General features: G+C 33.4%; 1 protein-coding gene across 1 annotated transcript in view; it reads left to right on the forward strand.

The window, feature by feature from the left end:
- Positions 1–448: 448 nt before the first annotated feature.
- Positions 449–23,803, forward strand: part of LOC133196418 (COMM domain-containing protein 5-like) — a 44,802-nt gene continuing 21,447 nt past the window's right edge. The window contains exons 1-4 of the mRNA XM_061332311.1: positions 449–730; positions 3,109–3,269; positions 6,574–6,602; positions 10,175–10,225. Coding sequence (XP_061188295.1) covers positions 583–730; positions 3,109–3,269; positions 6,574–6,602; positions 10,175–10,225 — 389 coding nt within the window. The 5' untranslated portion in view covers positions 449–582. The remainder of the gene's footprint in view (positions 731–3,108; positions 3,270–6,573; positions 6,603–10,174; positions 10,226–23,803) is intronic.

Genomic DNA, 23,803 nt, shown 5'->3' on the forward strand with positions numbered 1-23,803 from the left:
AAAAAAAAATCTTCTCAGAAAATTTCAACATCAATGTTCAATTTTCAAAATCTATTTTCCGGAATTTTTTCGCGGAATGCATAAAAAATAATTACTTTCTGGAGGTTAAAAAAAGTTCTGAGTCTGGTCGTTTTTAGTCAGTCGGTCGGGATATTTTTTTTTAAAAAGATGTTTGCAACACAACAACAGCAGCAACAACAACAACAAAATAAGAAGAAATCCTGGATCCTCCCCTGTGATTGTGTATTATTTTTCAAGTTTTTATTTTGTATTTCTCATTTGCATTTTAACTAGGCGATAAACTTTATCTTTCTTTTGAAAAATGATTGATATGACAATGATGGAGACTTTTTCTTACTTTAGTTTTACTTTTAAAAAATGCGGATGGAAATTACATTGTACGATTTAGCCACTATCGTTTCACCCATATTTACTTCCGACAAATAGACAAGCACCTGACCGAATTCAAAGATCTGGTGACAGCTATCTAGTTTAACCATTTTATTATTTTTTTTTAGGAGAAAATAACCAAGCTAAATGTTAAATATGGTAGACTGATTTAGAACAGCTCTCTAACTGAAGATGTCTATAATACAAGTCACTGGTTCAGGGGGGAGTGTCCAATCCGATAGGACCCCGTTTTATGGAGGCCGTGTGCCGCCAGAAATTAGCCTCCTCATCAAACCGCTGGGAAAATGTGAAAAGCAAACAGTTGGGAAAATTCTGCAATGCAAGTATTTGTCTTAAAGAACATTTAACCATATAGATCTGATGATCACTGCTTAGATCAGAGAGACGTTACGCACGATGTTGGTGACGTTTAACGTTACACTTTGGTGGCGCTACGGAAGTATTGACGTAGAGCTTCTAATAGTGCTACTAGCATGACAGATGTCCTGTTGCTATCTCTTTGTACTTGAAATATGAGTAAAAAATCATTAACTACTTGTAATTAAACAAATGAACAAAGAGGGCACTTTCCATATGTGTATGATAATCATCAAGATTGTTTTACTCAAACCACTCTTAAACGCATTACGTTGAAGCAAATAGAATTATGTGTCAAGAACATCTACTTGATAAGTTGATAAATATGTTGAACCTCTAAAATGTTGCGAAATATATTTATTAATTAATTGAGTTAATTCATCAATTTGACATTCATTCTGACCATTTGGATTAGCACATTAAGAACATATAATTAATTTTGTAATCGATAAAAAAAAAATAGAATTAAACCCCTCGAAAAAAAAAAGACTGAATCTTATTTTTGCACGTCATTTTAGACTCTGGATATTTTTGTTGAACTTTTGTAACTCCTTTATTCTCTACAAAGCATGCAGTTTGATATCAACCTTAATTTAAAAAATAATTCAAATCTATAAGAAAAGCACATATTTTCATATAATTTGTTTTTATCTAAAGTTTCCTGTAATTAAGTAAATTTAATTTATATTCATATGCACTTTTTAATTATTTGCGTTATGGATTCCTTTTCTGTAAAAACTATCGCTTTCTTTTTCTTGCCACCATTGAATGCAAAATTGTTAACCACGCACATCACAAACAACATGGATTGTTCTTGTTTAGTGAGAAAAATAAGAACTGTAGATTCATTTTTGAACACTCTATGCAAGTAAAATGTGCGATCCTTGATTGAAAATGTAATGCGTTACACGCTTAAAATATCTTTGATTTGTGCTGTAAAATTTTATATTTTGCATGAAATCTATTTAAATGTTATTTTCTGACTGGAATCTGGTAGTTCTATTCAAAACCTATTGATTCATACCAAAACCACCTATACTGTGAGTATCGTTTTGAAATCGCGGCTAGGATAAGGCTGTCCGAAGAATGTCACAGTGTACCAGCCGCAGTAACTTCTCTGAACTACCTAGATACGACGTCATAATGGCATATGACGTCAAGTCACTGCATTTTTGAGCAGGCATAACGGGGAAAGTGTCATAACTTTTACATTTCTTTCACATCACACGTAGAATTTTTTATGTTGATGTTTAATTCATGTGTCTGGATTGTTGTTTTAAGGCTGTCTTGATGGTGAATATTTGCAGTATAATATCGTTATTCCTTTTTCTTGTCTAACATGTACGTATTCCAACAATTACAAAAAAAATGTGAAACGCTCCCCCTTACACGTCTGTAGACAGAGTGAGAATTTATAAATCGTGGATCGTAGACTGGCACAAGTGAATAATAAGGATTAATAATTGAAGATATTCCGTGCGAATCTACTAGAAAAATATGTCCTCTAACTGAATTTTGCTGGGGGATTGTATTTGATTTATCCCATTTTGTATAAATTGCGATGAAGAGTGGAAAATGACCCCTTGTATGTGGGTAAGTTGAATTTCTCGTGAAATATTTTCTTAAGAAATAAAATTCAGACTTGCCCCCAGCACTTTATATATACTCAAGAATACGTTTAATTGATTTATGTAACAAGCCGTTCACAATTATTTTGTTTTTCACTTGTGCCGATGCGATTTTTGTGCGACATTTAAGAAAATTTATAAGTGTCCATCACGTGATCCAACACAGTCATGTGACATCACAGAAATGCTTTTTTATAATACCTTATTCAACTCTCTTTACAAATAAATGGTGTATGTATACAAAGAGTACAAATTGAAATCAAAACATAGCTCGAAATAAAATAGTATATATCTAATGCATATTAAGCCTTCGGACAGCCTTAACATAGCTGCGATCATTGATTTGAAATCATTAATAGGTCTGGAACTAAAATTGTGAAATGGCACCAACATTGCACATAACGTCATAGTATAAAAAAATCATATGCATTTTCATATTAAAATAAGCACATGTGAAAAGTTGATCCTTTGAAACTGGGAAAGTAATATCCCAGTGATAAAAGTGATTGTCAAAAGCAGATGGAATGGAGAAGCAAAACCAAGGGAGTGAGGCTTTCCCTCTCTTAAGTCATTTCTTGATAGTTGAAATTCTTAGAGTGCAGAATGCAAAAGGTCAGGTCAGGAAAGTTGACTTTTCAGCTTTGTGTAAACCTGAAAATTCGATCATTTTATAAGTAAGCATTCAAGTAATTTTATCCATCTTAATTTTCAGTGATTGTGTCTTCAATGGAAGGCAAACCAGTGAACCATGAACAATTTAAAGAACTCTCAAATGAAACTTTAACTGAAGAAATCCTTAGCATTATATACTCTGGACTGTATTCCTTGCTGAAGCGTGCAATACGCCTACCTCTCACATCACTGAAACCAGAGGTAAGACAATCAAAAAGAATCAGGCATGTATGGCTATCTAACATAACCTTGGAAATGTCAGTAATACACAATGATATAAAAATTTTGTTTTATTAGGTCACCTGAGTCACTCAGGTGACCTATTGCTATCTCTTTTCGTCCGTCGTCGTCCGTCATTCGTCGGTCGTAAACTTTTGAACATTTTCAGCTTCTTCTCTGGAACCAGTGAACCAATTTCAACCAATTTTGGCATATAGCATCTATGGGTGAAGGGGAACAAAAATTGTGAAATTCGTGGCCCCTGCCCCCCTGGGGCCTGAGGGGTGGGGCCAAAAACCATCAAAATTAATGCAATCTTTAAAAATCTTCTTCTTTACTCCTGGACATCAAGCAGTCAAACTGTTGGCATGATTGTAATAAGCATTGAGCCCTCTACCAAAATTGTGAAATTCATGGCCCCAGGGTCAGGGGTTCTGGTGCTAGGGCGGGGCTATATAGATCATATAGTGAAAGTGCATTATTTCTTTGAAAATCTTCTTCTCTACTCCTGGGTATTATTGAAACAAATTGAATACATAGTTATGATAAGCAAGAGTGACTCTACCAAAATTGTGAAATTCATGGCCCCAGGGTCAGGGGTTCTGGTGTTAGGGCGGGGCTATATAGAACATATAGTGAAAGTGCATTATTTCTTTGAAAATCTTCTTCTCTACTCCTGCTTATTATTGAAACAAATTGAATACATAGTTATGATAAGCAAGAGTGACTCTACCAAAATTGTGAAATTCATAGCCCCAGGGTCAGGGGTTCTGGTGTTAGGGCGGGGCTATATAGAACATATAGTGAAAGTGCATTATTTCTTTGAAAATCTTCTTCTCTACTCCTGGGTATTATTGAAACAAATTAAATACATAGTTATGATAAGCAAGAGTGACTCTACCAAAATTGTGAAATTCATGGCCCCAGGGTCAGGGGTTCCGGTGCTAGGACGGGGCTCTATGTTTTATATAGTGAAAATACATTAATTCTTTAAAAATCTTTTTTTCTGCTCCTTTGTATTATTTAAACAAACTAAGTACAATGTATATAGTTATGATAAGCAAGGATGCCTCTTCCAAAATTGTGAAATTCAAGGCCCCAGGGACAGGGATTCTGGTGCTAAGGCGGGGCTATATAGATCCTATAGTAAAGGTGAATTATTTCTTTGAAAATCTATTTCTCTGCCCCTGGGTATTTTTTAAACAAACTATGTACATTGTTATGACATGCAAGGATACCTCTTCCAAAATTGTGAATTTCATGGCCCCAGGGTCAAGGGTTCTGGTGAAAAGAAGGGGGGGGGGCTCTATTGATTATATAGTGAAAAAGCAAATTTCATTTAAAATATTCTTTTCTGCTTCTGGTTAAAAAGCAAAGAAGCTAAATGTATAGTTATGCTGAACAAGAGTGCTTTTCCAGAGTAGTGAATTGCATGACCCCTGGGTTAGATGTGCTGGTTTAAGGGTGGGGCTCTTGACAATATAGTGAAAATGCATTAATTCTATTAAATAATCCTGTCTGCTCCTTAGTGTTAAGCAGATAAACAAAGTGATTACTTATGATGAGCAAACTTCTGGTCCCAGGGTCAGAGGCTCTGGTGTTTCTTGGGGGGGGGGGGGGGGGCTCTATTGATAATATAGTGAATCTGTAGTAAAAATGCATTATTTCTTTAAACATCTTCTCTGCACCTGGGCATATCAGAGGCAAAAAGAGTAAAAGTTTTAATAAGGAAGGGTATTTTTACCAGATTTTTGAACATCTGGACTATTTGGTCAAGTGTTCTGGTCCTTGCCTGGGCTCTATTAATATGTATTCTACTGAGAGGAGTTATTCCCCTTTGCCACTTACTTTTGATGATTAATAACTGTAAATAAAGTAGTTGAAAGGTTAATAGAATAAGTGAATTATGCAAGAATTTTTATTGTATTATACAAAAAGTACTTTCATAGTTCTAATGATCAGGTAGACTTTTAATAAATAGATAAATAAAAATGAGACAAAAATAACTTGTTTTATGAAATGTTCATTAAAGACCAAGAAAGGCCAATGTAAGAGATTACAACAAGGAATTAAAATAGTACAGAAGCACTGATAGTTTGTTAACCTAATTTATGAACTGCTTATGAATACTAGACTAATTATTTTGTTGATCCTGATCACCCTATTTATCTTGCTTTTGGGCAACAAAGCTTCACCTTTCAGTTCATTTTATACTCTAGGGATCCTCTAAATTGTTGTATTATACTCAGGTGACCGTTAAGGCCCTTGGGCCTCTTGTTTTATTATATACCCAACTGTTTGTCACTCAGTTTTACAGTTGAATTTATGCAATCACATGACGGTGTGATCCGACGTTCCGGATCACCACACTGTGGTTTTCTGAATCCATATCACCCCTCTCTGAAACTGAAGACATAGTACACAGATAAATGACGTTTTTATTCTCGTGTATCAAAAAGTTCCTTAACAAAATGGATTGTTTAATGGATAAAAGTTATGTAATTGATCCAAAAAGTTTTCTTTTATTATATTTTGCTAGTTGTAAAGGGGTATATAATAAATATTAATATCATTATAACAGTAACTTGATCCGAGGAGCCGTATCACGTCTCGTTGACAGGCGCGGATCATCAGATGAAACTCGGTGCTTCGCGTCTCGTTTGATCTGATGACCAGCGCCTGTCAACTTGACATGATATGGCTCTTCAGATCAAATTACTGTTATAATAATATATTTATATCAAATTGCAGGTGTTTGAATAAAACTGAAGAATCATTGTTTATGTGTGTTTTTAAGATTATTATGTGTTAATAAAGTTTGTGCAAGTACATGTAAACCTAAGCATACTGATCTATTAAATCCAATTACACTAAAGGGTAGGGGGTAAATTGATGAATAAATGGCAATGACTGGTTGTTAAAAATTGTCAATTAATTATCCTGCATGTAATGTGAAATGAATGTTTCTAATGCAAAACGTGAATGTTTCTAATGCAAAACGAGCAGTTGAGCATGATGCTTTGTCACCCAAGTTTGTATCAAGAATTGTTATCAACAAAAATGGATTCACTTCATAGTGTGAAAGCAATGATAGAGATTCATTCATTTTAAGAATTTGTGTACATGTATCACTATGATAAAATATGTTTATTAGATGAAGTAACTTAATTACTGATAATCACATTCTCTTATATTGAAAAAAAAGAAATAAATTTTTATTGTTTCTCTTTAACAATTATTACTCAACTTATTTTAATTAATATTCAATTTCCCCTTTTTTTGGCAGATGTTCAAGGAGGATATGTGTGAACTTCAGTAAGTCATATACTTCTCATTGGCCAATTGGCAATTAAGGTTCCAAGATAAAATCAAGTAAAATCACATATCACTGGGCCAGAAAAGCTGAAACTAACATGGAAGCATCCTGGGGTAGTGTAGATTCTAAATTGTTCAAATCATGACCCCTGGGGGTAGGGTAGGGCCACAATGGGGAATCAAAGTTTTACATTGAAATATGTAGGAAAAAATCTTTAAAAATCTTCTTCTCAAGAACCACTGGGCCAGAAAAGCTGAAACTTACATGGAAGCATCCTGGGGTAGTGTAGATTCTAAATTGTTCAAATCATGACCCCTGGGGGTAGGGTGGGGCCACAATGGGGAATCAAAGTTTTACATTGAAATACATAGGAAAAATCTTTAAAAATCTTCTTCTCAAGAACCACTGGGTCATAAAAGCTTAAACTTACAAGGAAGTATCCTTGGGTAGTGTAGATTTTAAATTGTTCAAATCATGACCCCCGGGGATAGGGTAGGGCCACAATAAGTATTACAAAGGGAAAATCTGGTGAAGAAAAGCAGGGCCAAAGTTACTCAGGTGAACATTGTGACCCATGGGCCTCTTGTTAGTTCACCTGATCCAAAGGCTCAAGTGAGCTTCTCTTATCAAAATTTGTTGTTGTTGTTGTCATTATCTTTTCACATTTTCATCTTCTGCAGATCCACTGGACCACACCTCTTTCAAGGGGAGATAATTTAGAATTGGTGAAAATTAAATGGCATCTTCTCTCAAAAACTACTGAGCCAGAAAAGTTGAAGCTTCTTTAAAAGCTTCATTACATAGTGTAGATTAGGGGTGCAACGATACACTAACCTCACGATACGATACGTATCACGGTATTCAGTTCACGATACGATACGTATCACGATACATGACAACGGTGTCGGGTGGTTACGTTCCGATTCCGTGTTCGACCCGCGTGGTTACGACCCAAGTGGTTTCGACCTACTCTTATATATATCCCTACATGTCAATACCTGAGTACAGGGGTATACACTGTGCAGTAAACAAATGGATATCCGGTAACTGTATATTGTATGGCTTCAGTGATGTGCGTGTCAAAAGGTACATGTAGTTGTTTCCGTATGTGTAGTCAACATGCAGGTTTCCTAACATTTTTTTCTACTATCGCGGAACATGAATGTTGATAAATTTGAATTATATTTGAACAGTTTTCCATAAAAATTAATCAAATACTTCTTCAAATGTACCGTGATCACATATGCACTGTCTGAACAATGTACGTTTCTCCAAATTTAATTACATACGATAATTAACACAAATATACGTGGTCAATATAAAAAAAAATTGTAGAGAAAAAATAAAATGTAAAACTTTTGAAAGTTTTAATTAATTTCGTTCCGAAGCAATTAATTGTTAATTAATTGCTTTGGAACGAAACCACTCGGGTCGAACATGGATTTGTGTCAAAACCACGCGGGTCGAACAAGTCATCGGAACGTAACCACCTGCATTCATGACAACTGAGGTTAAATCGTCTTTCAAGTTTGTCATCACATTTTTTTAAACTTGACAGGGTTATACAAAATGTTCATATTTTTTAATAATAATTAAAATAACATTTTGTTAACTTGAATTGGATTGTTAGGTAGATCTTTAAGTTGTGACAACATTCTAAACCAATGATGAACATTTACAGGGAACTACGGGGACCTTTCCTAATAATCTTCCTTTTAAATTGGAATGAAAAAGGAAGACATTCATTCTTTTATTCCTTTTATTTACGTAGAAAACCAGTTGTCATATTTCTTGTGTTAATACGTTTTAGTCAACAAGACAGCGAATTTTCATCAAAATACACACATAATGGAATATCGTGTATTACCAAAGAATACGTTTACAGATCTAAAGGGTTTATCATTTGTCTTAACATCTATAACTTATAATCACATTAAGTCCTTCTCCATGTTAAATCTGAGGTCTGTAAGATGCTAGAGATGAGTTTAACTGCCATAAATGTGTTATCGGCGACCTCACGTTTTGCGCGGAAGCCATTTCGAAATAGTAAAGAAGGAAATAAAACGGACAAAACGGATAATTCTGGACTGATTGAACCGAACCGCGATATCAGTTTAGCGTATCGTGAATTGAACCGTAGAAAAATAGGGTGAATTCACCATGCATCGGACACCCTCGCACTTCAACAAGTTCTAGCGATATAGCTACAGACCGAATATTATCAAAATGGAACTTAACATGTAGTACGTGGTTAAAATATAATTTTTTGACATAATCGTGCCCTATTTATTGAAAAAATATCATTAAAAACCAATTTTTTCAAAATAAGTCAGAATTCACCATGGATCGGACAATATTCACCATGCATCGGACATACGATATTTAAACCAGAAAAATATCATACCTTGATCTCGGTGCTTTAAATTTAGTGATATCGAAACATTTCCATCTTTTATTTAAAAATTAATCTTCTAATTAAAATTGAATGACTATTTCGATCCACAAATGTGAAGAGATTTTAGTTGCATCACATCGCCTTAGAAAGGCTTTACAATGCTAGTTATATGGCAACTCGCGCCTTTGTCGTGTGGGTTATCATCATCTAATTAAAGAAATAAATTGAGGTCACTTCTAGTCGTCATATATCGATAATTTGTATTTTCACTTAAAATTAAGAGTTTCTATCTTCCATTTCTGTAAAAAACAGCTGTCATTTGGGTTTTATATGAAAATGGAAGTGATTACCCATGCATCGGAAAGTGTCCGATGCATGGTTAATTTGTGTCCGATGTACGGTGAAATAAACATGCTAGTTAAAAACAACTCTAAAAAATATTATACAAACATTGAAGTAAAATTTTTGAAAAATTTCTTTAAAATTATCAATCTTTGATAAATTTTACCTAGGTCCGACCCGTTCCGTTGACGTCTATTTAAAAGAACGACAACTCTAAAAAATGCAAAATTGTAAAATTCTGGTTACTCCCCTTTGATGATGCAAAATATGACGTAATTTCAAGGCCATTCTTGTGGTATTTTTATCACAACATGAAAATAAAAATTGGCATCATTAAAAAGTTTAAATCTTCACCTTTAAGACCAAAACAAGTAAAAACACGGGGAGACTCGGGTTCAATGAAAGTTAATTTGCTTAAAGTTGTCCGAAGCAAGGTATGTGTCCGATGCATGGTTAACTCACCCTATACAGCGATATACCGTCAAACGGTTTATCGTTGCACCCTTAGTGTAGATTCAGATTCAAGTTTATTTAAACCAGGACCCCCGTTGGTAGGATGGGGCCACAGTAGGGGATCAATGTTATAGGAACATAAAGGAAATATGTTTAAAAATATTCTCAAGAACAACAAGGCCATGATTAGTCATATTAATATGGAAACAAGTTTGTTCATATCATCCATTAAGTTAGGGTGGGACCAATTAATATATATTTAAACTTTTTAATATCGAACTGGTTATTGCTTATCTCTAACCAAACTGCTTAGTTAAGCAACATGTTTCATGGGCCTTTTGTTTTTTACTGGAATGATAATGTAAATAATCTTTGTTTCAGAATCCCTTCTGAATTCCAAGAAGATATATCCAGTGTTGTTTTTGGATCAAGGTAAGAAAATCAGCTTGTTTAAGGAGTTTGCAATGCCTACTCCTAGACTGTAGACATTTAAACTAGGATTTGCAAAGCCTACTCCTTTTCTTAATGTATGTAGTTTGAAGTAAGCCATGGAAGAGAGAGGCAAGGCATATTGGAGCAATTTGGTATTGATTTCTTGTTTTACAACCCAAATTTGTATTATGTAATACTGATTTATTTAAATAATATAGGCCTGAAAGATGTTTCAATCCTGTTAATTGTTTTAAAACTGATGGTAGTTTTGTAAGTTTATAGTGGAGACTCTGTTTTAGCACATAGATGTGTGAATATTGTACAGTCAAACCTTGTTATCTCGAACTATGTGGGACCAAAAATAACTTTTAGAGATATCCGAGAGTTCGAGATATTGATGGAAAATACTTAAGATATACATGGCTAGGACTTCTCAATCATTTCGACATATCCATGGTATTCAAGATATCCATGTTCGAGATACCAAAGTTCAACTGTATTTAATTTGTCCCTCTTCTGTGTTTCTACACATCTTCAAGTTTATTCTCCAGCTTTAAGCTTGCTCAGATCTTTTAAAATGATCAACATGGAGATTTCTTATTTTGTATTGTGGTGCCTTATATTGTCTTAATTGAATAAATGTCATTTGAAAAGGTTCTTGGTACCAGAATTAAAAATGTGGATTCCACAACTTTGTAAGAAGCTCATACTTACCACAGCAATAGCAAGGTATTGTTCGGTATCAGTCTATGGCTTTTTGTCTGTCTACGACTCAACCTTGCCCATAACTTTACAGGTGAACAGCATAGGGATTTCATTTTTGATCAATTTTAGCTTTTAACACGAGGGTGTGTTTTGACCTTTAAACAACATCTTTTGAATAAGGTAAATATTGCAGGAATTGGAAATTTTCTGGTCTGGTTTTGCAATGAATGAACATTAGATGACTTAGCACAAAGGTAGTTCATTTAATACCAGAAACCAGAGGGTGTGTCTTGACCCAAATCCAAGGTCATTTCATTTTGGCTATTGGATTTCAATTGGTCATTACTAGGGATGTCAAAATATTTATTTTCCTTAGTCGATCATTCGATTGCATTATTCGAACGATAGTCGAATATTCGGAACATTTTCTGAAAATAAAATTTTATTTCAAACTTCACTGGTACATACTCAAAACCCTTTTTACTTTAATCTATTTAAAATGTAACATCAAAATTAATGCAACGTAAGCGTGGATAGCATGATTTTATTAAATAAATTTAGAAACCTAATTCTCCAAAATTTATTATTTCCCTCAATAGAATTCATAAATCGGCCTGTACATGCAGTCATTTTTTATTTAGTAAGCATTGAAAAATTGCCAGCCGATATTTTTTAAAGCTTATTATGAAATCAAGTGGAGGGGGGAGGGGCTATCAAAATGTCCTCAAACAGTTTAAAATGTAAGCGCATTGTTTTAATAATTATCAAAGTATCAAAACAGGTTTATATCTGCATTTGAGCAAACTAAAATAACAAAAGATACATGGTATAAGATCAAGTCCAATTAATAATTTTACAAACAAAGCCCATTATATTGGTTGGTAATTTATTACAAAAACAACACAGGCAAATCTCGCAGTATTGAAGCACTTATAATTGTTGTACTTTCTATACGTACATGGAAAATGTACCTTTTTTTGTTGTTGTTGTTGTTGTGGAAAATTATCGGCTGTCTATGAGGAAAGACTGTTTCTCAATTTTTTTAATGAGAATTCCATTTCACCTATCACTCATTTATTGCATTTATTTAGTTAAAACAATATTCGAATATCGTTTCATTATTCGATCGTCGGTCCATTCGACTGATAGTCGAATAGTCGACTATTCGTTGACATCCCTAGTCATTACTATTTTAGAGGGAGGCATTTTGTGTGAGAAACATTAAAAAATCATGTTTGGGTTAAAAAAAAAAATTGATTAGTGATAGTATATATGATATGACCCTGCACTTAGATAATTTTAACAAATTCAGGATTTGAAATCTTATAATTAAATTTGAATATGAAAACCTTGTTAAAAGTATTTGGTATGAAGATGACAAGTTTAGTAATATTTTTCCACTTTGCAACTGGGACACCAATCTATTTGAAATTAGATGTTTCGTCTGCATGGTCTCAGTTTTTGTCAGGACACATATAAAAAACATAAAATTATAGATTTTATAGATTTTATTTTTTATTAACTCAGAGATCCCCAGGGCATATGTGTTTCACATTGTCAAGAATATTTCAAAAAAGTACCTGGTAATCCAGAAATGTATTTTTACATTACATTCTGAAGTTTTTGACCTTCAAACAAGAGAAAACTTGCATAAATCCAAAGAATCAATTAAGTTTTCATTCATTTTCCTCAGACTTATATATTTTAAAAATGATTTGATAATCTCATTTCAAGTCTAAGCACTGATTATCTCATTCAAATGTACAACACTTCTGTATTCTTACATTGTGATGTCACATGTCTACTGAAGCAGTCTGAACTGCCACAAGGATTACAAAACAAAGGAAAACAATCCACTGAATTTATGGACTTTATTAATCATAAAATACAATTATTTCATTTACTTACTCAAGTCATAAAAAGCTTCAGAGACAGTGTAAATTGACTATATCTTGTATAAAACACTTGTTGAAGCAGATCCTCAAATGTACCAAACCTTCTGGATTTTATTTTGTTAATAGTGCTATTAATGATGCCATCGACATTTTTAACTTTAACTTTTTAACTTCACTAGATAATTTTACATGCTTGATTGTTCTGATGATGACCGTTTCTGGTTGAAAGCAGTCAACAAAATAAATTTACTGCTGCATTCTCACAAAGTGTTGGTGATCTGTTTTATGTCTTTAAGTTATCTCATCAAGTGTTAAAGAGGTATGCTCCTGAAAGTATTGTCATGTCATTTTTTCATGAGGTATATTTCAAATATCTACTATGATAAAGAATTACATGTAAAATAGTAAAGAGAAACAAGGGTGACAAATACCTTGTTTTGTCGTGAAAGTCAGTTAAATATGACCTTTTTGCACTTAGAAATAACTTCAAAGTACTTAAACTGGCAATATGTTGCACAAAAACACTGCATTGACAGGGTTCAAAATTAACTTTTGTAAGCACTAGTCCGTACGAACTAGTGACTTCCAATTTTCACTAGTCCGTAAAGCATTTGACTAGTCCACCTTCTGTCTTATGATAATGATAACATACCGATACTCCTACTTTGTGACTTTAACACACCCCCCCCCCCCCCCATAGCTAAAGAAAAATTAAATTCGCAAGGTATCAAAAATATCTTCTTTTTTTTTTATTAAATCATAATAAAGAAAAAATACTTAAACTTAGCAGTGATATACATTTTAGACCCCCCCCCCCCCTCCGAAATGTTTATATTTAGAGTTACATAAATTGTCAAAAAAACAAAACAAAGAATGCATATTTTTATAATTGTATCATTGAGAGAGAGAGAGAACAAAAAATGGAAAAAAGGTTGATTGACATTTTATTGTGCATTGCTGGTGTTAGTCTCACCCCTAACCTAATTATGTCCGTAACAAAGCTCTGTGATCAGTGTCTTATTAAGTAATTTTTTTTTAATAATGTTTATTGTATTTGTAACATTATAAATCATCTATGCTCATTTACAAGTAGATGTGTTGCAACACTAAATTTGTATTGTCTTAATTAAGATACGATATTCCCATGTTGATTTCTCTGACGATTTTGAGAAAGTCTACTGTTGCAGGCTGTAAAAACAGCTTTAACACAGAGGAAATTTTCAATATATTTACTTTTAAATAAATCAAAAATGATTTTGTGAAAGTCAATAAAATAATGCATGGCGACTAAACAATACTACCCCTCCATGACCAATTGCCCACCCTTTCGTGAAAATCTTGCAGTTTTAATTTTTTGTTGTTGTCATAATTGCCCATTGATCTTTGAAAGGCTTATACTCGCAAAGTTCACTAGTTATTGTTTACACATTGTTTTAATGACTAAAATGCAGACTTTTGTGCTTATAAACAGGTGTTCATTTGAGAGAAAACAATGGAGAAAAAATACTAAGACTGAATTTTCACTAGTCCGTACGGACTAGTGCTACATGGATTTTACTTTTATAGTATGACACAATTTTCACTAGTCTCAAACTTATGGACATGAGCTAATTTCGAACCCTGCATTGATTTATTGTAAAGTTAACGCCTGAATAGGGATTGGAGCTCTGCAACTTTATTTCAAACTCTCCATTGAAAAATCCATATTAATCAGTTTATGGCTTTGAAATGGGACAAGTATTTGTCACTTACATGCTGACACGATAAACACACAAATGATAGTTGTCTCTTTATCCAGCTGTTAGCAACCTAAAAACATTGATTCATTTAATTCAGTATATGATATGAATATTACATTGCACTGCTATTTACAACATATACGGTGTTATATACCTTAAGTATTAAGATTGACAGATTAAAAAATAAATCTCTTGTTGGGGTGATATTCTATTATAAATAGGGATGGCAACGAATATTCGAATATTCATTCGATGAGTTGATATTCGAATATGAATTTAAGATTCGAATATTCGTTTTTTCAGATTTCATAAAAAGAAGTACTGTGATTGATAAATTTTGATTTAGAACAGTGCTTGGATTATCCTTGTTTAATTTACTAGCGATCAATTTCGATCGCCTGATTTCTTTCACTACTTTCTTATCTTATAAATTTACTAAATTACATGTATTTTGTTTTGAATAGGTGTTAAAGAATTGCACAATAATGCTTTATGTTTAATACAAAACGTACTTTGAAATTCATAGTTTTTTTAGTTAGATATGATTGGATCTAGAATCGAGGACAACAAAATGAAATCTTAGAATGTCTTAAAAGGCGTGAAGGGTATAAATTAATTGATCATTGAATGGATGTCCGATAGAATTAGTCTGTAATTAATATTGTAAAGGGCTTAATTTCAGAATAAATGTGTAAATTACTTGATTATCTCGGGTTGTACATAATCCTGAATTTTATATTCATTATCGGGAAATTAGTTAATTATCTAGGAAAATTGTCTATGGAAATATTTGCTTACATTGTATCAAAGATTATAATCATATCTCTTATTAGGCAGATAATTGTAATTCATTGCACGTATTGAAATCTGAACAGTATACCGTTGCCTTTAGTAAACGACTGGTTTCTCAGATACAGTGTAGAGCTACTATAAATACACATGTTTCATTTGTTAAAATTATACTTTTCTACATTTAAATCAATTATTTATTTCAAACATTGACAAATGTCAAATGAAATTTCTTATTGTACACCTACAAAAGTCTTCATACAATTTTACTTCCAATATAAGTATATATACCTACACTTAACCTTTCATGATGCATATTTAAAATAGAACAGATTTTATTTATTTTATCGAATATTCGAATATATTCGAATACTTTCATTGAATATTCGAATATGAATTATTGACTAAATTGACATCCCTAATTATAAATGAGGTGTGGTTAGACAAAGCCTGAATTCTATCAGTACTCCTCCTATATTCAGTCTTAACCAGATACTCAGACTGATCTTTTCGTGCAGTTTGTATTGAATTTATTTTTTCATCTTGTTATGATATGTTTATTGCTCCTTTACAGTGATTTTTATTTGGCTAAGAAAGAGATATGATAATTACAGAACTGTAACCTGATATTTAATGTATATTTTAGTAAACTGTGTAATAATATGCAGGGATCCCCAAACCCTGCCCTAATTCATTAAGAGTTTCTACATATTTATTGCAAAAGCTTCCCATGGCATACCACTTTGAGATTAAGTACATAGAGGATATATAATGTTTTGTAGTTTGATATGGAATTTATTTCATGAGGGGGACAGGATTTTTTTTTAATTTTCAGGAGTGGGAAGCAAGAGTGAAAATATAAAAAAAAAAAAAAACATGTCTCACAGGTGAAATAAATTCCACATCTACCAACAAAATATTGAATTTTCTGTTTACTAGCTCTTCTGAGCCAAAGGCTCAAAGAGCTAATGCTATGGCCATTTGTGCCGTGTGCTTCAACTTCTTGGAATATGGGCCATATCTCAAGAAACCCTTGGTCAATTTTTGTCAAATTTGTCACAGAGTATCCTTGCCTGCTCTTATTTATACTAAAAAAGGGATGTAACCATTAAACAAGGGGTGTTAAGGGTAAATAATAACAAAAGTAGTGGTTGCTAAAAAATCTTCTTCTCAAGAACCACTGGGCAGATTATCACCAAACTTATGCATTAGGATGAGGATATGTTGCAGATTAAAAATTGTTCAAAGCATCACCCTGGGGCTAAAGGCATGGTCTCAAGGTCACCTAAAATTATGTTTTGTTCAAACTTTAATATTTTGCCTGATATAAGGCCTAGGATCATCAAATCTTGTCAGTTGATGCATTTTAGGACCTCATATCATGTTGACTCCAAAGTAGGTCAGTGAATTTTGAATTTTGCAGGTGTTCATTTTCAGTTTGATTTTGATGCATATCTTTGACATTTTGAAGTGTATGATCATCAAAACTTGTCAGTTTATGCATCATTGGTCCTTCAGGTGTGTCAACTTACAAGTAGGTTACCATGACCTACTTTTCCGAATTTTATGGCTAAATTTTTTTCAAAATATTTAAGGTCACTGAGAGATTTAGAATCATTAAACCTTTTAAGCTGATGCATCTTGGGGCATTAAAACATATTTATCAAAAAGTAGGTCACAGTGACTGAGAGGTTTAGAATCGTCAAACTTTGTCAGTTGATGCATCTTAGGTTCTCAGAGTGCATTAACAGAAAAGTAGGTCACATTGACCTACTTTAGGAATTTCAGGGCTTTATCTAAATATATAGTATACTAAGACCTTAGAATAGAAATAATAGGTTGTATAATTTATCAGAAGAATGATTCTAGGCCCTTGGGCTTCTTGTTACATTTTCTTTGATTTTACCTTTGCCTCCGTCTTTTCTTAATATAGTGTCATAGGCTGTGACATTATAGTTTAACGGTTGAGACATCATAGCTTAGCAATTATGAGATTGAAAACGTTATTACCATGAATTTCAACAACATATCTGGATAAACTTTGGCAGATTTAGTCTCAATTATGAAGGTTTATTTACTCTGTCTATTTTATAACAGCTTGGCCAAGGAGTATTTGTTATAACATTTGTTACAACATTCTTCATGAAGGGAAGGAAAAGTTTTGCCTCACTTCTGATATTATGTCACACTGTGACAGAATATAACACTGATATCCTTTCACACTGTGACAGAATATCACTTTTATTCAATAAATAAATAGAGGATATTCAATGTTTTGTAGATGAATATGGAATTTATTTCATGAGTGGGACAAGATTTTTTTTTTATATTTTCACGAGTACGAAGCACGAGTGAAAAAATAAAAAATCCTGTCTCATGAGTGAAATAAATTCCATATCATATTCATCTACAAAACATTGAATTTTCTGTTTATTACATTTTCTCTAATTTTCCCTCTGCCTCTGTCTTTTCTTAACACAGTGTCATAGGCTGTGATGTCATAGTTTAGTGGTTAGAGACATCATAGCTAAGTGATTGAGAGATTAAAAATCGTTGTAAACATTGATTTTTAACAACATATTTGGAGAAACTTTGGCAGTTTTAGTTTCTGTCAGGATGGTTCATCGAGAAGGGAAGGAAAATCGAGAGTTTTGCTGCACTTTTGATATTCTCTCACACTGTGAGAATACCATTTTGATATCCATTCACACTGTGTCAGAATATCACTTTTACTCAATAAATAAATTACAGTATTTCACTGTTGTAAATGTAATAAATTACAATATTTCACTCACAAAAATATATTAAAGATGGGTGAATGGAAACAATTTTATTTTGTAACATGATGATTATAACATTACAAGTACATTATAATGACTCAAAAAAGATAGCATATCATGGGTATCACATAATAAAGATAAAATAAGGTAATTATTGACATTTAGTTAATATTTACTGACCTTGGTATTTATATAAGTATTTTAATATATAATATGTATTTTGATTTGTCATTTAATTAAATTATGAAAAATGTCAGACATCTTTTTATTCCAAGAAAATGGAATTTCCTCATTAAAGGTATTGGGCTTACTTGTAAACCATCACATTTGAATGGAATTTCCTCATTAAAGGTGTTGGGCTTACTTGTAAACCATCACATGCATGTTAGTAACAGCTCTTTGTTAGTTATGTTTTTTTTATGAATGTTGATGCATCTGGTTATTTATTGTGTACTGACTACTGACATTATCCTATGGAAGCCCATTTAAAAGACCTATCAAAAAATTATTTTGAATTTGATATAATGAATTGTCTGATTTGTCTCAACAAATTAAATTTGTTATATCAATTTTTTGAATTTGTTATAATGAATTTAATCTGTTATAATATAATATTATAAATACAACAGTGAAGCAGGAGTGCTACAGGATTCACATGTCTGTCTGTTTGTATCTCTGCATGTCTGTCCATTTGTTGTGGTCTGATAATTCACACAGTTTTCAGTATATCATTTTCAAATTTTATACAAAAATACTTTACAATAAAAAAAAGACTTCTCTAAACTTTGAGGTCATAATGCTAATTTATGTGTCTGTAGGTAATACTGTGAAATAACTAATTTTCGTGGGGTGTAATTCTTGCTGTTTTCAAGGTAGGAAGAGACCCTCAAATTCTTGTCCCCCACAAAATGTAAAATGTCATATGCATAAGTACTCAATAATCCTTCATCCATGAAATCAAATTCAGACCCACAAACCAATAGTTTTTTTTTCTCAAACTTCAAAAATTTGACCCCACAAAAATGTGTGATTTTACAGTAACTATTGTGAACTATATGTATATCTCATTCAGTTTTATTAGGGGGGCCGTGTAACAATTTCATATCTTATACAGAAAGAGTTGACCATGAGAGAAAGATGCCAATTAATTATTTTTAGGTCACCTGAGTCACTCAGGTGACCTATTGCTATCCGTTCTCGTCCGTCGGCGTGCGTCATGCGTTAACATTTGAACATTTTTAGCTTCTTCTCTGAAACCGCTTAACCAATTTCAACCAAATTTGGCATATAGCATCTATGGGTGAAGGGGAACAAAAGTTATGAATTTCATGGTCCCTGCCCCCCTGGGGCCTGAGGGGTGGGGCTAAAACCACCAAAAATAATGCAATCTTTAAAAATCTTCTTCTTTACTCCTGGACATCAAGCAGTCAAACTGTTGGCATCATTGTAATAAGCATTGAGCCCTCTACCAAAATTGTGAAATTCATGGCCCCAGGGTCAGGGGTTCTGGCCCCAGGGTGGGGCTTATATAGATCATATAGTGAAAGTGCATTATTTCTTTGAAAATCTTCTTCTCTGCTCCTGGGTATTAAATAAGGTAATTAAGTACATAGTTATGAAGAGCAAGAGTGCCTCTTCCAAAATTGTGAAATTCATGGCCCCAGGGTCAGGGGTTCTGGTGTAAGGGCGGGGCTCTATTGATTATATAGTGAAAATGCATTTATTCTTTGAAAATCTTCTTCTCTGCTCCTGGGTATTAAATAAAGTAACTAAGTACATAGTTATGATGAGCAAGAGTGCCTCTTTCAAAATTGTGAAATTCATGGCCCCAGGGTCAGGGGTTCTGGCCCCAGGGTGGGGCTATATAGATCATATAGTGAAAGTGCATTATTTCTTTGAAAATCTTCTTCTCTGCTCCTGGGTATTAAATAAGGTAACTAAGTACATAGTTATGATGAGCAAGAGTGCCTCTTCCAAAATTATGAAATTCATGGCCCCAGGGTCAGGGGTTCTGGTGTAAGGGCGGGACTCTATTGATTATATAGTGAAAATGCATTATTTCTTTGAAAATCTTCTTCTCTGCTCCTGGGTATTAAATAAAGTAACTAAGTACATAGTTATGATGAGCAAGAGTGCCTCTTTCAAAATTGTGAAATTCATGGCCCCAGGGTCAGGGGTTCTGGCCCCAGGGTGGGGCTATATAGATCATATAGTGAAAGTGCATTATTTCTTTGAAAATCTTCTTCTCTGCTCCTGGGTATTAAATAAGGTAACTAAGTACATAGTTATGATGAGCAAGAGTGCCTCTTCCAAAATTGTGAAATTCATGGCCCTGGGGTTAGGGGTTCTGGTGTAAGGGCGGGACTCTATTGATTATATAGTGAAAATGCATTAATCCTTTGAAAATCTTCTTCTCTGCTCCTGGGTATTAAATAAAGTAACTAAGTACATAGTTATGATGAACAAGAGAGCCTCTTCCCACATTGTGAATTTCATCGCCCCAGGGTCAGGGGTTCTGGTGTTAGGGCGGGGCTCTATCGACTATATAGTGAAAATGCATTAATTCTTTGAAAATCTTCTCCTCTGCTCCTGGGCATTAAGGTGATAAACTAAGTACATAGTTATGATGAGGATGTGGGCCCCTTCCAGAATTGTGAAAGCCATGACCCTTGGGTCAGGGGTTCTGGTGTTAGGGCAGGGCTGTATTGATTATATAGTGAAAATGCATTAATTCTTTGAAAATCTTCTTCTCTGCTCCTGGGTATTATTTAAACAAACTAAGTGCATGGTTATGATGCATAAGGATGCCTTTTCAAAAATTGTGAATTTCATGGCCCCAGGGTCAGGGGTTCTGGTGTTAGGGTGGGGCTCTATTGATTATATAGTGAAAATGCATTGATTCTTTGAAAATCTTCTTCTCTGCTACTGGAGATTATTTAAACAAACTAAGTGCATGGTTATGATGAATAAGGATGCCTTTTTAAAAATTGTGAATTTCATGGCCCCAGGGTCAGGGGTTCTGGTGTTAGGGCGGGGCTCTATTGATTATATAGTGAAAATGCATTGATTCTATGAAAATCTTCTTCTTTGCTACTGGAGATTATTTAAACAAACTAAGTGCATGATTATGATAGGCAAGGATGCCTCTTCCAAAATTTTTAAATACATGGCCTCAGTTTTTGGGGTTCTTGAGGAGGGGGGGGGGGGGCTCTATTGATTATATAGTGAAAATGCATTAATTCTATTAATTAATCATTAACTAATCCTGTCTGCTCCTTAGTGTTGAGCTGATAAATAAATTGCTTAGCTATGATGAAGATGGGAGCTTCGAACAGAATTTTTAAATCTTGTGGTCCTAGGGTCAGGGGTTCTGGCATAACGAGGAGGGGGGGGGGGGGCTTTTGATAATATAGTGGAAAAGTGTTAATTCTTTGAAGTCCATAGTTATGATGATGAGGGTAACTCTTCCAAATTTGTAAATTTCTTGACCTTTGGTCTTGGGTTCTGGTGTTAGTGTAAGGCTTTGTTGAATCTGTAGTGAAAATGCATTGTACCTGTGAAATTCTTCTCTGCTTCTGGGCATATCGAAAGCAAACTGAGTAAAAGTTTAAATGATATAAGTAAGTGTATTTCTACCAGATTTTTGAACATCTGGACAATTTGTCTAAGCATTCTGGTCCTGGACAGGGCTCTATTAATTTGTATTCTACTGAGAGAAGTTATTCCCCTTTTCCATTCACCTTTGATAATTAATCACTGTAAATAATGTATTTGAAAGATTAATAGAATAAGATAATTATGCAAGAATGTTTATCGTAAAATTCAAAAAGTACTTTCTTAGTTTTAATAATCAGGCATACCTGTAAGTAATAGATAAATAAAAATGAGACAAAAATAACTTATTTTATTAAAAGTTCTTCAAAGACCATAAGAGAGGTCAATGCTAGAGGTCTTAATATGGGTTTAAAAATAGTACAGAAGCACTAGTCTGCATGGTGATATTATTAAGTGGGGGACAGATTAGAACTTAAGTTATGAGTTGATACTGAATACTAGACTAATTATTTTGTTGATCCTGATCTTCCTACTTCTCTTGCTTTAGGGCAACAAAGCTTCATCTGTCAGTGTATTTAACTTCTAAATTGTTGTATTACACTCAGGTGACCGTTAAGGACCTTGGGCCTCTTGTTTTTTTTTGGTTGTCTGTCCTTCAAAAGTTTTGTTGTGACACAATAGCTTAACGAGTTTTCATCGTAAAGTTATCCAATTTTGTAGAAAGGAGTCTTGGATTTTGGGGTCATATCACTTCCTCTTTTTAACAGTTTTCATCATATAACACCTTACAATTTTTCTATAAAGATAGTTAATTACAAGAGAGAGACACCAAATTGTTTTGTGCTCAAAGCATTTTGTTTCTTATTTGTTTGTATACATGATACTGTATTCAGTGAAACTTGTCTAATGTTATGTATTCCAAAATCTTGCCTAATGTGATGAAACTTTAAGCCACTTTCAGTAAATTCTATTGTTTAAAATGCTGTTTATTAAATATGGAATGTTGTCTAATCAGGCCAATTTCTTTGGGACCCGTGGTGTCTGAATTAGGCAAGTTTTTATTGAATATATTATATGTCTGTATGTATATACATTTTTAAATATATTAAGTAATTCTTACACTTATATAAGTAATTTTTTTTACATAATAAACTTATGTGCTATATTGTATTCTAGTAAACATTACTGTATCAAGTACAGCTATCACTTTCCTATGACAGCCCTCCATGGGACCCCCTCTGTGTCAGTTTTCTATAGTCTTATTCACTCATTCATTTATTTTAGTCTAAGAAATGAATAATTCCTTTTCAAAGATGAAAACTTCTGAGTTCTTGATATGTGAAATAAACCAAAGAAGTTTTCATTACATTTTCCCAAGGTTTTTCTTTGCACAACATTACGAAATTTCTCATCTAAATGAACAATGATAGCTCTGTAGCAACAGAGGGTTTATGTAGATTTAAATTATTAGCCAGATCAGGAGTATATTATACAGAAAGTCTTCCACTGGGGACGATTTTCTATACTGGGGAAAAAGTCTTCCACTGGGGATGATTTTCTATACTGAGGAAAAAAGTCTTCCACTGTGGGAATGATTTTCTATACACTGTACTGGGGAAAAAGTTTTCTACTGGAAATGATTTTCTGTGTTGGGGAAAAAGTCTTCCACTGGGAATGATTTTTAAAACTAGGGAAAAAGTCTTCCACTTGGGAACAATTTTCTCTGCTTGGAAAAAAGTATTCCACTTGGAATGATTTTATATGCTGGAGGAGTATTTTTTATACGAGATCCATACCCGGCGAATTATTTTTTTTTATTTTGTAAAATTAATACTTCATTGATTTTGATTTACGTTATGGATATAATTTTGCTTGTGAAAAGTAATTCTCGTGGTTTTATAATAATTATCAACCAAGCAGACACTGAATTACAAATAACCTGTACTAAACCAAAAACATCTGAGTAGTAACGGACAGTCTTCTGAACTTGTGATGTTTCTAAAATATGGTGGGGAGATATGTGTCTTTCTCTTCATCCTGCTTCATGTCCGACCCATAATTTTCTAGTGATGATACATGTACAACAGAATATAATACTTGGCAGAAAGTTTGCTT

The sequence above is a fragment of the Saccostrea echinata genome, unplaced genomic scaffold, assembly GCF_033153115.1.
Source record: "Saccostrea echinata isolate AGI-Se365-2 ecotype Australia unplaced genomic scaffold, CSIRO_AGI_Sech_v1 ptg000030l, whole genome shotgun sequence".
In the NCBI taxonomy this organism is placed as follows: Eukaryota; Metazoa; Mollusca; class Bivalvia; order Ostreida; family Ostreidae; genus Saccostrea; species Saccostrea echinata.